Source organism: Protopterus annectens, chromosome 10.part0 (assembly GCF_019279795.1).
Source record: "Protopterus annectens isolate FY-2018-M chromosome 10.part0, PAN1.0, whole genome shotgun sequence".
Taxonomy (NCBI): domain Eukaryota; kingdom Metazoa; phylum Chordata; order Ceratodontiformes; family Protopteridae; genus Protopterus; species Protopterus annectens.
In genome coordinates, this window is record NC_056744.1 from 480,394,058 (window position 1) to 480,407,824 (window position 13,767).

The 13,767-nt window shown below is 38.4% G+C and overlaps 1 protein-coding gene across 3 annotated transcripts in view; it reads left to right on the top strand.

The window, feature by feature from the left end:
* Positions 1 to 2,066: 2,066 nt before the first annotated feature.
* The window catches only part of UAP1 (UDP-N-acetylglucosamine pyrophosphorylase 1), a 362,925-nt gene continuing 351,224 nt past the window's right edge, over positions 2,067 to 13,767 (top strand). For 2 of the 3 annotated variants that reach the window (XM_044085376.1, XM_044085378.1), the window contains exons 1-2: positions 2,067 to 2,265; positions 9,144 to 9,445. In XM_044085376.1, the coding sequence (XP_043941311.1) occupies positions 9,166 to 9,445 (280 nt within the window). In that variant the 5' untranslated portion in view covers positions 2,067 to 2,265; positions 9,144 to 9,165. Of the gene's footprint in view, positions 2,266 to 2,310; positions 2,390 to 9,143; positions 9,446 to 13,767 lie in introns of those variants that run through there. The other variant, XM_044085377.1, reaches the window with a different exon arrangement.

Consider the following 13,767-nt stretch of genomic DNA (forward strand, 5'->3'; position numbering starts at 1 on the left):
TTACTTATAAAATAAGATTTTTTTCATAAATTAATGATTCATTTTTATTTACCACATAGATATCAGTTGAAAAACTCTCACCGAATGTGTCACAAACTCTTTCAATGTGGAACTGAGGAACATGAACTTTTTAAGACCCTGAATGAGGTACGTACCGTACATTCCTCGTAATGAGGAACATATCTTGTTCTCTCTACTCAGCTCCAGAGCTCTCGTATGCTGGACAATGTCCTCTACCACCTGCTGCCACATGGACTTAGCCCCCTCTTCACGGTCACGGAACTGCTAGCTTAAAATTTGGCACGACTGCAAATTAGAATTACTTCCACGTTGGTGTGGTGTTGTAAACATGCATGATTCTCATTAAAGGAGAAGATGGCGCTAATATTGCAATCACAATCAACGGTACCTGCTGCAGCTGTAAAAGTGGGAGGTCGCTCGCTCACAGTGGCACAAAACCCAGACTTCACGTGTCCGGTTTTCAATGATATTCGTAACCGGACAATTTGTTAGAAAACCGGACAGCTGGCAACCCCACATATCACCTACTCAGAGGTGATCTCTGCCTAACATAGGTTCATAGGTAAGTACTAGGCTATCTGCCCATGGGCATTTATAAGCCTAGCCACAGAGTGATGGCTTTCGCCTCCCCATTAGATTAGTAACCTGGGCCCCTGTTAACAGGGCTCCTGAAGTGATCCCAGGGTAGAACTTACGATTACCTATCCACTCATCAAGATTTCTCTTGAAGAGGGTCAGAGAGGAGCTCTGTCGAATATGGATTGGGATTCTATTCCAGTGTGAGGGGAGTCACTGGGACAGGAATCTATCCCTCCAGCATGTCCTGTTTATTGTTGTACATAGGTTCAAGTCGCTACAACGAGTGGTTCTGAGGGATCTCGTTTTTTTGAGGTGAAGCATGTCCATTAGTTCAGGGTTTGACATGGCCCTATAGGTCAGGCATAGGTCACCTTTGAGCAGACAGTAAGCGACTGAGAAGAGCTGGAGCTTTTTTAGTCGTACAAAGCTATGTCAAACCCAGAGCTGTTGGACATGCTCCACTTAAAGAAATCCCAATCCCTCCGAGCTACAAGCTCTAGGGACCTAAACCTTGTCACCACAATAAACAGACATGCCGGAGGAATAGATTCCTGTCCTAGAGACTCTGGAATAAACTACCTATCTATATCAAACAAAGCTCCTCATTAGCACTCTTCAAGAAAAATCTTGATGATGGGATGGGAAATAGGAAATTCACCCCAGGGATCACTTCTGTGGCTCTGCTCGACAGGGGCACTGGAAAATAATTTTCTTTGGTGGCAAAAGCCAGAGTACCTTTTTGGCTGGGCTTGTATAGGCCCTAGGGCCGATAGCCTAGTACCTACCTATGAACCTATGAAGACAAAGACAAAGGAATGTGTGCATTTACGTTCGTGAAAATAAAGCAATAAAAATGCACTTGATTTATCAGCACGTTGGGGGCATTAATAAATAAAGGTGTAATATATGTGTTTGCATATCTGTGTATATTCATGTCAATAGGAAGATTGGAAAGAATACTCTTTCGTATATTTACAGTTCAGCATTGCTCATTGCACAAGGAAACAAATGCAGTTAGTAATACAGTGACACATGCATGTACTGCTGTTACGTGACCAGTTTCTGCGACTGCTTTACATCCTTATGACTATTATAAAATTTTTATTACACTGGTTGTGAGGGTAAAAGGTCAGTCTGGGTCAACTGTTTTACACTGTGTAGTCATCTACCAAATAGCACGCCTCGTAATTAATTTTTATTAGCGGACCCTGCGATTAAAAAAGTAAAAACAATTACCACAACTGGCAACATTAACTACGTCTCATGAAACACCCTTACATGACGTCTTACAATTAAGTAAGACGTCCCTTCTTTCTCAACACCCTCCAGACACAAGGGGCGGGATAAAGAGGTGTTTTCCAAACTACGTCAGTGAAAAGGGTACGTTAATGGCTCCTCGGTTTTCCCCGCCCACTTAGTGGGCGTATTCATGGTGTCATCGGCAGCAGAGTTAGAGCTGTCGCGCCACGTCAGTATGACTGAAGGGGTGGAGGTGCTCTCGTGGGAGGCTAGCAAGGTTGGGATAAAATGTGTTGGATAGTGTGGATGTGATGCTAAGCTGCATGTTTGCATGGGGCTTGTTGCCGTGGGACCATAGCAAGAGGGCGTGTGCATATGTGCTGGTCGTAAGCAAAGGAATTCCTACACATCCAGTTCGGTGAGGAGGTAGGTATCAGAGCATCACTATACCGCTGTAGCCATTCTGTGACTTTTCTCATTAAAGGTGATTAGCCTATGTTATTTGGGGCCTTTGAAGTGTTTGTAGAAAAAATGATTTGCAGCTGCTACAGTAAGTTTATTGTATTACTGTATGGTCTTCTAAGTGATGTTCTGCTTCCGCGTATGAAGAGTTAACTGAGATGGTAATACTTCAGTAGTCTTGTGAGGATTTTAATATTTTAACAAAAATAAGCATATAAAAGGGCTTCAAATTGGTACTCATTTGTCAGTAGTGTAGCTGCTGCAGCATCAGCGCCTGTACTTCTGTGTTCCCATTGCAGTGATTGCTAGCATAATGTAGTGCACTGTGGTCTGGTTGTTAAAAGTGCAGCTTTTCGCATTTTATTGCTGTAGATCATGTAATGTGTACATCTAGTAGACTCTCCAATGCCTGGATAGTTCTTGGAGTGCAAGTTTTTGTTGTATTGATACATGTGGAGGAAGGGATAGCTTTGGTGTAAACAACGTTAGCCAAATGAATACAACTGTTTAGGTCTTACAAATATTAGTTGTGTACTGTAAATATATTATAATGTGATGGTATTTTGTATATTAGTGATTCCACGAAATAATGTGAAATTAAATCATTGACTGGTTGGTTTTCAAAATGAGCACTAGGATCTCTGTGCATTTACTCTTCAAATATGCACATATGCTTATACTAACACAAATTCATTTTAAAGAAGCTTAATATGCTTATACTAACACAAATTCATTTTAAAGAGGCTTACTTTTTCTCTGCCTTAGTATATTTTGGTTGACTAGTATATAGAACTTTTGAGAGCTGATTAATTCATGTAAAGAGAATACTAAAGTGTAAACTAGCTTTTGAATAATTCTTTATTACAGAATGATAAATGAATGCCTTATTAGTGCAATTGCTTAAACAGGAAATCTGCCAGTTGGCAAATGAATCCTGTGTGTCACCATAATATCCCTAGAGAGATCAGAAGTGTTTTTAAAAAAAGACATTATATTTTGTTGTAGTAATCATTAATGAACAATTGTATTCATGCATGTAGTTTTTTAATTTTGCTTTTCCTACAATTAAAGCAGAACGTAAAACTAATGTAAAAACACATTGCAGCAAATATTAATCACTCACGAGGAAGTAAATAATTCTGCCATAGCTGAAAATTGCATCAAGAAGTCACTCGCATAACAGGTTCATATTAATCACCCACAAGGAAGTAAGTAATTCTGTCATAACTGCAAAATGCATAAAGAAGTCACTCACATAACATAGGTTCATAGGTTATTATTAGGCTAATGGCCACTAGGGGTATTACAAGCCTAGTCACACACCCCAGACCATGCGGGTCCCAAGAATCATGGGCATTTGTATGGGGGAGAGCCATGCTAGTAGTGAGGTAACTAAGGATTTGTAGGGAGATATTAGTTAGGGTAACACTTTTTCTTATCGATGTCCGCTGGCCTTGGGGGACATGGGAGACTAGACCAAGGTAAGTTTACATTTTTCCATCTAATTGTCGAGGTTTTGTTTGAATAGGGTCATGGAGCAATTCTGTTTTACATGAATGAGGAGCCTATTCCGTGGTGGGGGGATCCCTTGGGACACATATCTGTTTCTCTAGCATGTTCTGTTTATATCACAAGCAAAGTTTAGATTCCTGGATCTAGTGTTTCTGGTGCTCTGTGTTTTGTACAACTGCAACAGATCCATCAGGGCTAAGTCTAAGGAAGGCCTGTGAGCCAGGCAAAGATCCTTTCTCAGCAGCCCATAGGAGACTGAATAGAGGCAGAACCATTAGGTGATTAGTGTAGAATGGGGTATTCATGCCCTGAATTCTTCTGGTGAGAAACCTTTGTAGGTGTTCCAACTGTTTGGTAAGTGTCTGGTTAGATACATGCCAAAGGGGGCATTGTATTCAATGATAGGTCTGATAAGGGCCACATAGAATGGTACTCTTACATGTTTGCTTGTGTAAAAAACAAGTCTTAATTCATGGGGTTGGCAATATAAAGATATATAATTACAATTCAGTAATAGTTATGGTATGTTTTGTTACACTTGCAGATGATATTTCTGTATATGCATATGGTAGTGCAGCAGTTGGCACAGAGGATTAAGGCTGTGAGTTCCTATGGTACAGGGTTTGATTCTCTCAGCCTTCATTTGTGTACTGTGTGACTTTGAGGAAGTCACCTAATCAGTTAGTGCTTCCAAGCAACTGGGAAAATGGGCTAGCCCCCTTAATGGTCTCCTGGACTGCAAGCCTAATAGTTAATTAACTACAAAGCTGTAAAAAAAAAAAAAGCGAAGTTGCATAGCTACTGCACTTATAGTTTTATTGTATGCAAATGTAATATTTATCTGTGTTTTTGTTCATCTGTGGGTAAATGGGACATTCATTGGCAGGGTAATTGTTTATAAATGGAGGCATGTGAAAGAATATTTCACAGAAAGGGTGGTGGATGATTGCAAAGGTCCACTCAAAGTTAAAGAAGACAGAAGATGGAAATGAAAGTCAAGAGTGTAAAGGGTTAAAATAACAAGAGATCCTAGAAAGATTTTAGAGGTATTTCAGAAATGTTATGACCATTTGTATTAAACAAAGGAATGTTGGAACAAGGGAAAAACATAAATGAAAATATTTATGGAAGACTTAATTATGACAATGTTAGAGGAAGGTAAAGCTCAACATTTATCTAAGATAGGAAGAGATTACATAAAAAGGGTGATGTTTAATCAATCAACAGGAAAGTGTCCAGGAAGTGATAATAATATTCTTGTGGAAGTTGGGATATTGGGAGGGAAGAAACTGATAAAGATCTGGAAGGTTTTGTTTTACAGCATTTTAAAAGCAGGGGGAGCACTAGCATCATGGAAGAAAACTGTGGTGGCTGTATTACCCAAACAGGATTAAGGCTGTTCAGACCCAACTTCATATAGACCTATTTCAGTTTAAACAATGATTATAAAGTATTTATGTATATACTGGCTAACTCACCAAAATTGACAGATACAGATCAATGTGATTTTGTGAAGAAAAGAAAACATTTGACAATATTAATAGAACAGTGATGACCCAGAGGGAAGCAGAGTGTAAGAGTGCTACTATTGTTGGTTGTTCTTGACAAAAGGAAAACATTCAATACAGTCAACTATGGACTTTATGGGTAGGGCTATGGACGCATTTGCATTCCCTAGTAGAATAATATAGTTAATTAGAGTAATATATGAATGGTCATAAGCAAGATTTGAGTTCTCCTTTCCAACAAGTTGTGTTTGAACAGATGAACCAGGCTGCAATGTTCTGGTTAATTTTTGTGTGCTATTTAGAGCTGTTGGCAAAAAATGTGACTCGGTCAATTGACAGTTTTTGCTTGTCTAGATAAGCAAATCTTGTCCTCCCTGTTTATGTGAAGAATATCTTTTTGGCAGCCATTTATTTGTATACATCTGTACAAAACTTTTTCCTACAAAATGTGTCAGACTTCTTTTTCGGACTAGCTTTGCAGAAGAAAACAGTTTTCATTCAACAGAGGTAGAAATCATTTGTGGTGCAGTATTTTACCCTCACCATAGTTATATGATAAGTGCCTCCATTATACATTTATATGTATGTCAGCATGCTGCCACTTATACACTGAGAAAGAACCTTGGCACATGCATCGTAACCTAAAAATAAAAACAAAAAACATTGTTTTTTACAGGGTGGCATGCACAGCCACATGTGGAAGGGCTGCGCCCACCACACCCCTGCTAATTATATATACTAACTCAAAGATCACACAATATTGAGGAAAGGGCATATTCCCCAACTCCAAGAATTGTGCATTCTCACACACCTGTCGACAATCTATTTAGCTGACCAAATGAGGTTGATTAAACAGATGTCAAGCATGGACAATTTAGGCCAAATGCAGGCCGCCTCTCATACTGACAAAATGTTGACTAAACAGATGATTGACAGGTGTGCAAGACTGAACGCTATTTGGGGTAGAGGTATGTGTCCTTTCCCAGATATTGTGCGATCTTGGGGTTGGTACACAATTAGCTGTGTAGTGTTGGGTGCAAGGGGCTTACTTTTTATGTTCTAATTTTGCATGTGCAGAGACTGTTGCTGGGCACATGCTTAGTAGTGTGTCGACATTTGCAGTGTCAGTATTGTGAATATTAATCTATTAATCTTTGGGTCATTCAATGAAATTGTTAGACCGTGTGTGTGTGTGTGTGTGTGTGTGTGTGTGTGTGTGTGTGTGTGGCTGTTGATATTAGAACATGAGATGTTAGCAAAGCTTATGTTTCTATCTTCTCTTCCTGCTGGAACCTAGAAAACTAAAACTGGTTCCAGTTTGTGGGTTTGTAAGGCAGTCCTTGTACTGCTAGGTTATTGGTCCATCACATCCACAGCTCTGAGCTTTAGTAGACTGCCAGAGGAGGGCAGCAGGTCGAATGCAAGTAAGGTGGTTTGTTCTATGAACATTTATTGTTATAGGTATGTAGGATTTTTGCCGCTGCACTTTGTGCCTCAAGAAACTCTCAAACAATATATGTTGTGTTATGGGTTCTGCTTCTAGAACTTCTCAGACAATTTTTTATCTATGAATTAAAATTAAAAGTAGTTCATTGGGATTCTGTAGTTATTCAGTTTAGTGTTAACTTTCCATTTATTTCCGTAGTCCATCTGTGAAGGAAAAATATTTTAACATCAATATGTTAAATTTCTTTCTAGGCAAACTTTGAAATTCTCATCAGTTTGCTGCAACTGCATGTGAAGAATATATGTAACAAATAATTACATTGTTTGTCGTAATAACTGCAAATTTGAGAACATCAACTGCAGTTTTGCTCAGTAACCATAGAATGGTTGTTAATTAACAAAGATTACTGCTGGGAAGCAACATATAGAATTAAGTAAGTTTGTTTTCTGAATTGTCAGAATGATACCCAGTCTGAAACAGGGATGAGGAAATTCTAACCCTGACGATAAAGTACACCTCAGTAAAATCAGGGTGAGCAACAGAAAATCTCATGGCAGGAAACGTGAAAGACATGACTGGGGAAATACTACTTGTTGTTGTGTGCCTGTTTTTTTTTTTTTTACTTATAGTTGTATATCAAATGTTGCAAATGAGACTGTGATGGCACAGGTGGTCTACCCATGCATGAAAACCCCTTGTTTCTCAGAGTTTTCAGTCTTGCTAAACATTCAGTTAGATTTTTCTTTCTCAGTCTTGATGCACTAGATCAATGTGTACTAATGACCATGCTTAATTGTAAGGAGTATTCATATTTCAAAAGAACAATTTTGGTAGTCATCCATTTAAAAACTTTTGTAAGGAGCAAAACAGCAGTAACATCCCCTAAATGTATTGGTACTTTTTGTAGGTGTGATGCCCGTGCCCTGGCCCAGCAGTCAAGGAGTCTCAATCCTCACCACTAACACCAGAGAAGGCATCTCATATATGAGGAAAGGATAATAAATATACACAGTAAAGTGCAATTTCCCTTAAGAGCACATAGAGATCACAGTCAGTCTGGGGCTGGTCACTCCCTTGCTCTCCAGGTCCCCAATAAGACTCCCCACTGGCACAGCTATAGGGTCCAGATCTCAGCCTAGCTGGGCAAGCTAAAAACTCCATCCTCCTCTCTGTCCTACCAGTGCTTCGTGTCCCTGCCCAAGTAGCTAACACACACACACACACTTTGAGAAAAGAGTTTATACAACCACATAGACACGCCTGGGAAAGGCTGGTACATGTTCTCCAGCTGTGACCCTATTACCCAGACTATACGGAAGTACCACCTGCCACCACCCAGCTAATATTTATCAGCTACTCAAAGGCCCTTAAAAGGGTGTCCAATTATTACTGTGCAATATTATTATCCAATTGGTAGTATAACTAAACAGTCAAGGCTTATTAGAGTGACTTGGTACAGTAATCACTATAAATATGCAGTGTACTCTAGAGCTTAAATGATCTCTACACAAAACAGCCACAGTTGAAAGGTTTTAAAATATGTAATAATAAATAATAAAAACACAAGACAATACTTCTTACTACACAGTGCTAGTCAAGAGTTCAGAGATCACAGAGAAATACTTAAAATAATTCAGTAGTACAGTTCTGACATCACAGAAAAACACTTAGTCTAATCTTTCTAGTTTTTAGCTATTTCTAAAAGAAAACACAAGTCTAATAACTTGCATATGAGCAAGACAGGCAGAGTGCTGATGAGTTGGATGGTCAAGACAAACATGCTTAATCCTCTTTGGTTCTCTGTTTAAATTGAAATTGCAGTTCTGATTTACATTACATCATTCTTCACACTTTCCTGGGGTTCCCAGGCTACACATTACATCGTTCTTCACACTTCCATGGGTTCCCAGGCTAACAGATACTGCATTTATATTCTTAACATCTCCCTTTTGTTATCTTGCAGCTGGTCAGGAAACAGAGCAATAAAAATACATTTGCGTGTTTAAATCTAGCAATTTAACTCTTGGTTAAAACAATAGAATGAATGTCTTCATCTAGATGCTTCAGCACCACTGTTTACATCAAAGGGTCACCACATGCTTTACTTTGGTCAGTAGAGTGCACTGTTCTCACATTTTTTGGTCACCACATGCTTTACTTTGATCAGTAGAGTGCGCTGTTCTCACATTTTTTTCAGTTCCACACATAACAGTATTTCTTTACATTTAAGACAACAAGCCTGTAGTTTACATTCATATTTACAAATGACAGAATTATCTGCAAAATTCTATCTGGCTAGGCTGACAGCCTTCATCTATCTTTACCCACTCTTCACAGTAGGTATATTACAGTCATCTTTTTTTTCCCATTTTCAGAAGAGAAGCATAACAACCACCCATGGATCTGAATCTGCTTCACACTAAGCTGTCTGAGGCTGGTCAGTCGCACCTCCTGCAGTTTTGGGATGAACTGAATGAAGAAGAGAGGGAGGAGCTTCTCCAGGATCTGCAGGAAATGAATTTTCAGGAACTGAATTCTTTCTTCCAGAGGGCCATGCAGGTGCCTTCTCACTGTGCCAGCCAAGAAAAGGTTGACAGCAGGATGGAGCCAGTGCCCCGAGAAGTACTGGGCAGTGTCTCAAGGGACCGAAGCAAAGTCCAAGAGTGGGAAAAAGAAGGTATGAGAATACCACTAAATTCTGTCTCTGTTGTTTTTTTTTTTTTTAATGCTGTTTGTATTGGCTAATCACTGTAACTTGAATGTGATGTTTTGTAAAACGACTGCCAAGAAGTGAAAGTTGCATGCTACAGTGTTGGGACTCTCCCACTTGACTTCCTTGCGACTGCAGTATAATTCCTTAATACTGATGTATGGAGAGCCTTTTCTGTTCTGCTCCTTTGTTACAAAGTTGCACCTCTCTGATTCCTTTGAATTGCTTAATACTGATGTATGGAGCGCCTTTTCTGCTAGTCTCCTTTGTTACAAAGTTGCACCCCTCTGTTTCCTTTGTGCTGCATCGCTGACTATATTGTATATCAACAGCCCAATGATGGTGGCACAATTATATTGCTTCTATATGTCAAACAGCTGCATTTGTTTTTTTCGTATTCCTGATGTGACTGCCCCATTAGACTCTGAACTCATGCCTACCCTTTTCTTTCCCCTTTAATATAGCTATCAGTCCTTCCAGATTTTTAGAAAAATGCCCTGTTCATGTCATGAGCATTAATGTGATGCTGATGACATAAAAGGGGAGAAGTGCTCTGCATTGATCAGTTGCTAAGCACATTCTCTCCAGGTGCCTACTGATGCATCCATCCTTGCATCCACACTTGATGTATTGTAGTTTTTAGTCAATTTCTGTTTTATTTAATTGGTGTAATGACATAAACTGTTCTTTCTTGAAAGATGTCCAAGAAATATACATTTTTCCAGTTTGTGTTCATCCGCTTGGAGGCAGGGTACCTTTGTCAGTCAAATTCCATGTGGGAAAAGCTGCTTTGCCTGGGGCTGAAGGGAATGGCTTTTTCTTTTCCATCATCTGGTTAAAATTGTTTCAGGGAAGTTTCTTTAAAATTTGGTCGGACAATTTTATTTAGTTATCAGGTTGTTGTCATGTTAGCTCAGTATGCTTACCAGAGGAGACGTTCTAGCGTAAGTGGTTGGTTGTTTCATTTGCTAGGACCAACTAGGAGCTGATGGGATTCAAGTTACACTTCCAGATTAAACTGAGCACATTCAACCTGGATGTAAACATACTCAGAAATTACTTTGTGTGTGTGTGTGTGTGTGTGTGTGTGTGTGTGTGTGTGTGTGTGTGTGTGTGTGTGTGTGTGTGTGTGTGTATATATATATATATATATATATATATATATATATATGTGTATGTGTATATATATATATATATATATATATATATATATATATGTATGTATGTATGTATGTATATATATATATATATATATATATATATATATATATATATATATATATAGACACACACAAAGTAATTTCTGAATATGTTTATATAATAATAAAACTCATAATTTCTGAATACGTATATACAATTCCTTGTAGCATATACTGCTAGTTTTGCTCACCGTGGCTTTAGGCAAGCTACTTTGATGCTGTCTACAGTAATAGGCACCACCATATAAGTTATTGCTAAATCTTTCTCTAAAGCTGTTAATAGAAAGTGTGTGTGTGTATATGTTTTTTCCCTTCATCTTCTAGAGTAATTTGTTTTTTTACCTCACACTCTCAAAGAAGGTACAGCCATCAGATTATCCTTCACCAGTTGTGCAGCACACTGGAGACGCGTGCACCTGGTAATTGTGAAAGATATTGAGAAAGCCACTCCTTTAATTTATTTGTGTAGTTTGACTTATGAAAACTTTTTAATTAAGTGTAGGACGTGTACAAAACTTGCAAGGGATACTACCCAATTTGGATATTCATTGCATTGCCATTTGTGTATAGGCTTTTAAATGGGAGATTTTTTTGTGGTAACTATGTTTAACCCTCTGAAAAGAAGAGAGCACAATATTAAAATAGAAAATAAGTCTAGATTATGTTGCATGTCAGACTTTCAGACTTTGTTGACTGTCCTAAGCTTCAAGCTGCCTCTATGGAAACTGTTAACAACTACAGAGATTGTTTTATCCTTAAAGTTGGTGTACCTTTTGGCTTGAACTACAAGAACTCCAGTGGGTCACTGTAGTAGATTTTATCATAAAAGTGGTTTGCTGTAATTTGTTTTACATGTCAAATACCAGATTTACTACTTTTTACATTTTTATGTAACATCATCAGTTGTTCAGCCAGGTCTAAGCTGGAAGAATGCATCAGGGAACATGAGAGGCTCGATATTTAAACATTGTACATGGTAGCGTTGTCGCCTCACAGCAAGACGTTGTGCAGTTCGATTCTCAGCTAGAGCGTCTTCTGTGTGGGGACATGCGTGAATGGACGCACCTTCGTTGAAGGTTGTGTGTCAGGGCTGGCAAACTCTGCACGTAAAAAATCTACTGCCAATCATTAGCGGACCGGAGTTCCGCTGTGGCGACCCCTAACCGGGAAAAGCCGAAAGACACAAACAAACAAACAGCACTGTCACTTATTTAATACAGATATTTTTTTCTTATATTGTAATAACGTTCTCCTTTTCACTAAAGTCCCTATTGTATATTGTACTTTCTTTATTGTCTCTAGATATTTCTGTTAAATTCTTTGTAAAACCGACAATGTTGTTGTTGTTTTATTGGTGCTTTTCTGTCCGGACCTCTGCTGAAAATGGGCTCACACCCAGACGAACTATCCCGGTCAACAAATGTAAAATAAATTAAATAAATTTTGCTCGCAAAAGTTATTATTAATTTAATTGTTTTTGTGCACTATTTCTTGGGTGTGGCATCACATCACTTAGCCTGTTGTTACCTGAGTAAATGAAGTAGTAGTATTTTGAATGTTGAAGAGGTCTCTGAAATAAAGTCATGAAGAGAGCACTTAACAGTGGTTAAGATTACGTACACCATACCTTTTCTGTTTGGGTTTGAGCATGTCTTCTGTGACCGGCGAACGCAAACCTGCATTTTTGTATGCTAAAAAAAGCCATCATAACAACAGGTGTACGAGTGTTAGATATGTTTTTAATATAACATGCATTCATGTAACTCGTATTCAGAATCTTATACCTGTGTAGTATTCACAAACATATGCTCTTCCACTGCTAAAAACTGCAGTTCCTGACAGTCGGGGTCACTTCCAAACAGTTGCCACAAAGAAGGAACTTATTAATTAAATGCCAACAATCTTTCATTGCAAACCCTTTTTAAATTACTAGGTGTGTAACGATTAAAATGAACCCTGTCTTAACAGAATGTGTCCCTCCACCCTCCCTGGCTAGGCTGTATGACATACATTTTTGAGGACATAGAAAGCATGAAAGAAGTAAGGTGCAAGTAATGCTGAATTAACAATCTCCCTCACTTCTTACCAATGCCAGATACTCAGTGAAATAGAAATTGCTTTTAAAAGATGTCTGTGTTATGGGAAAGGACAGTTCCACTCTGTTGTGACTTCTTATGTTGAATACTAAATCTGGAAGGCTGCATTTGATCATTTATTTATTTTTATTCATTCAAATAGTTCATTAATTTTGTTAACTATATATAAGTAGCCTAATCGCAAAAGGTCTTGCTTCTTCTAAGTATGTTGCAGACATTGTTTAAAAAAAAAGAATTAGTCACTATTGCTTCAGTTCTTTCACTGACTGCACATCTCTAAGATTACGCAAAGTCAAGCTGAATATTTTAACACATTCTCAGTGAGGGAGATTAATGTTGCATGTTTTAAAGTTGAAATTAAATAGAGCATTTATTAAGACGGTTCAGGTTGGTCTAGAATCAGTAGTAGAAACCTTACTGTAAGAAAGTATTTTAAGAGATCTGTGACTAGAATGTAGGTAGTTGAGAAGGGGAGAAGCAAATTCCGGGAAAAAATTATGAATAAACAGTTCTAGTCCTTGTTCCAAGGCTTGTACCACTCAGCAGAGACTTGTCTGTCATGTCATGAGGTGTTAAGGGGGGTAATGAACTGACTGGCTTTAATTATATCTCCGAACTGTGGTCATCTGTTTAAAATGTTTTTACTTCATAAGGCAGTGCCTCCCTTGCATCCGATCTGAGCTGTTACTTATACTGGCAGATGTATACGGTTGCTAAGCATTTCAGTGTATTTTTATCTTTTGCTTTTTTAAACTTGTGCTTGACTTTTTTTCTTTCTAATCTAGCAGGCCCGTGTGAGCCTTAGTAAAGGCAATATGCTGTTGGTGTTTTGACATCTGATTTCACCCTGGACTCTGTTTGTTTTACTGTAGTCCCTGTAAATTAGAGTTCAGTTTGCTAATCCATCTAAATTGTTTTGTTCTCTACTAAAATTGCTTATTGTATTTTGTTTACTGGGTGAAAACTCGCTGAATGGAAGTGTTATTAAATCAAC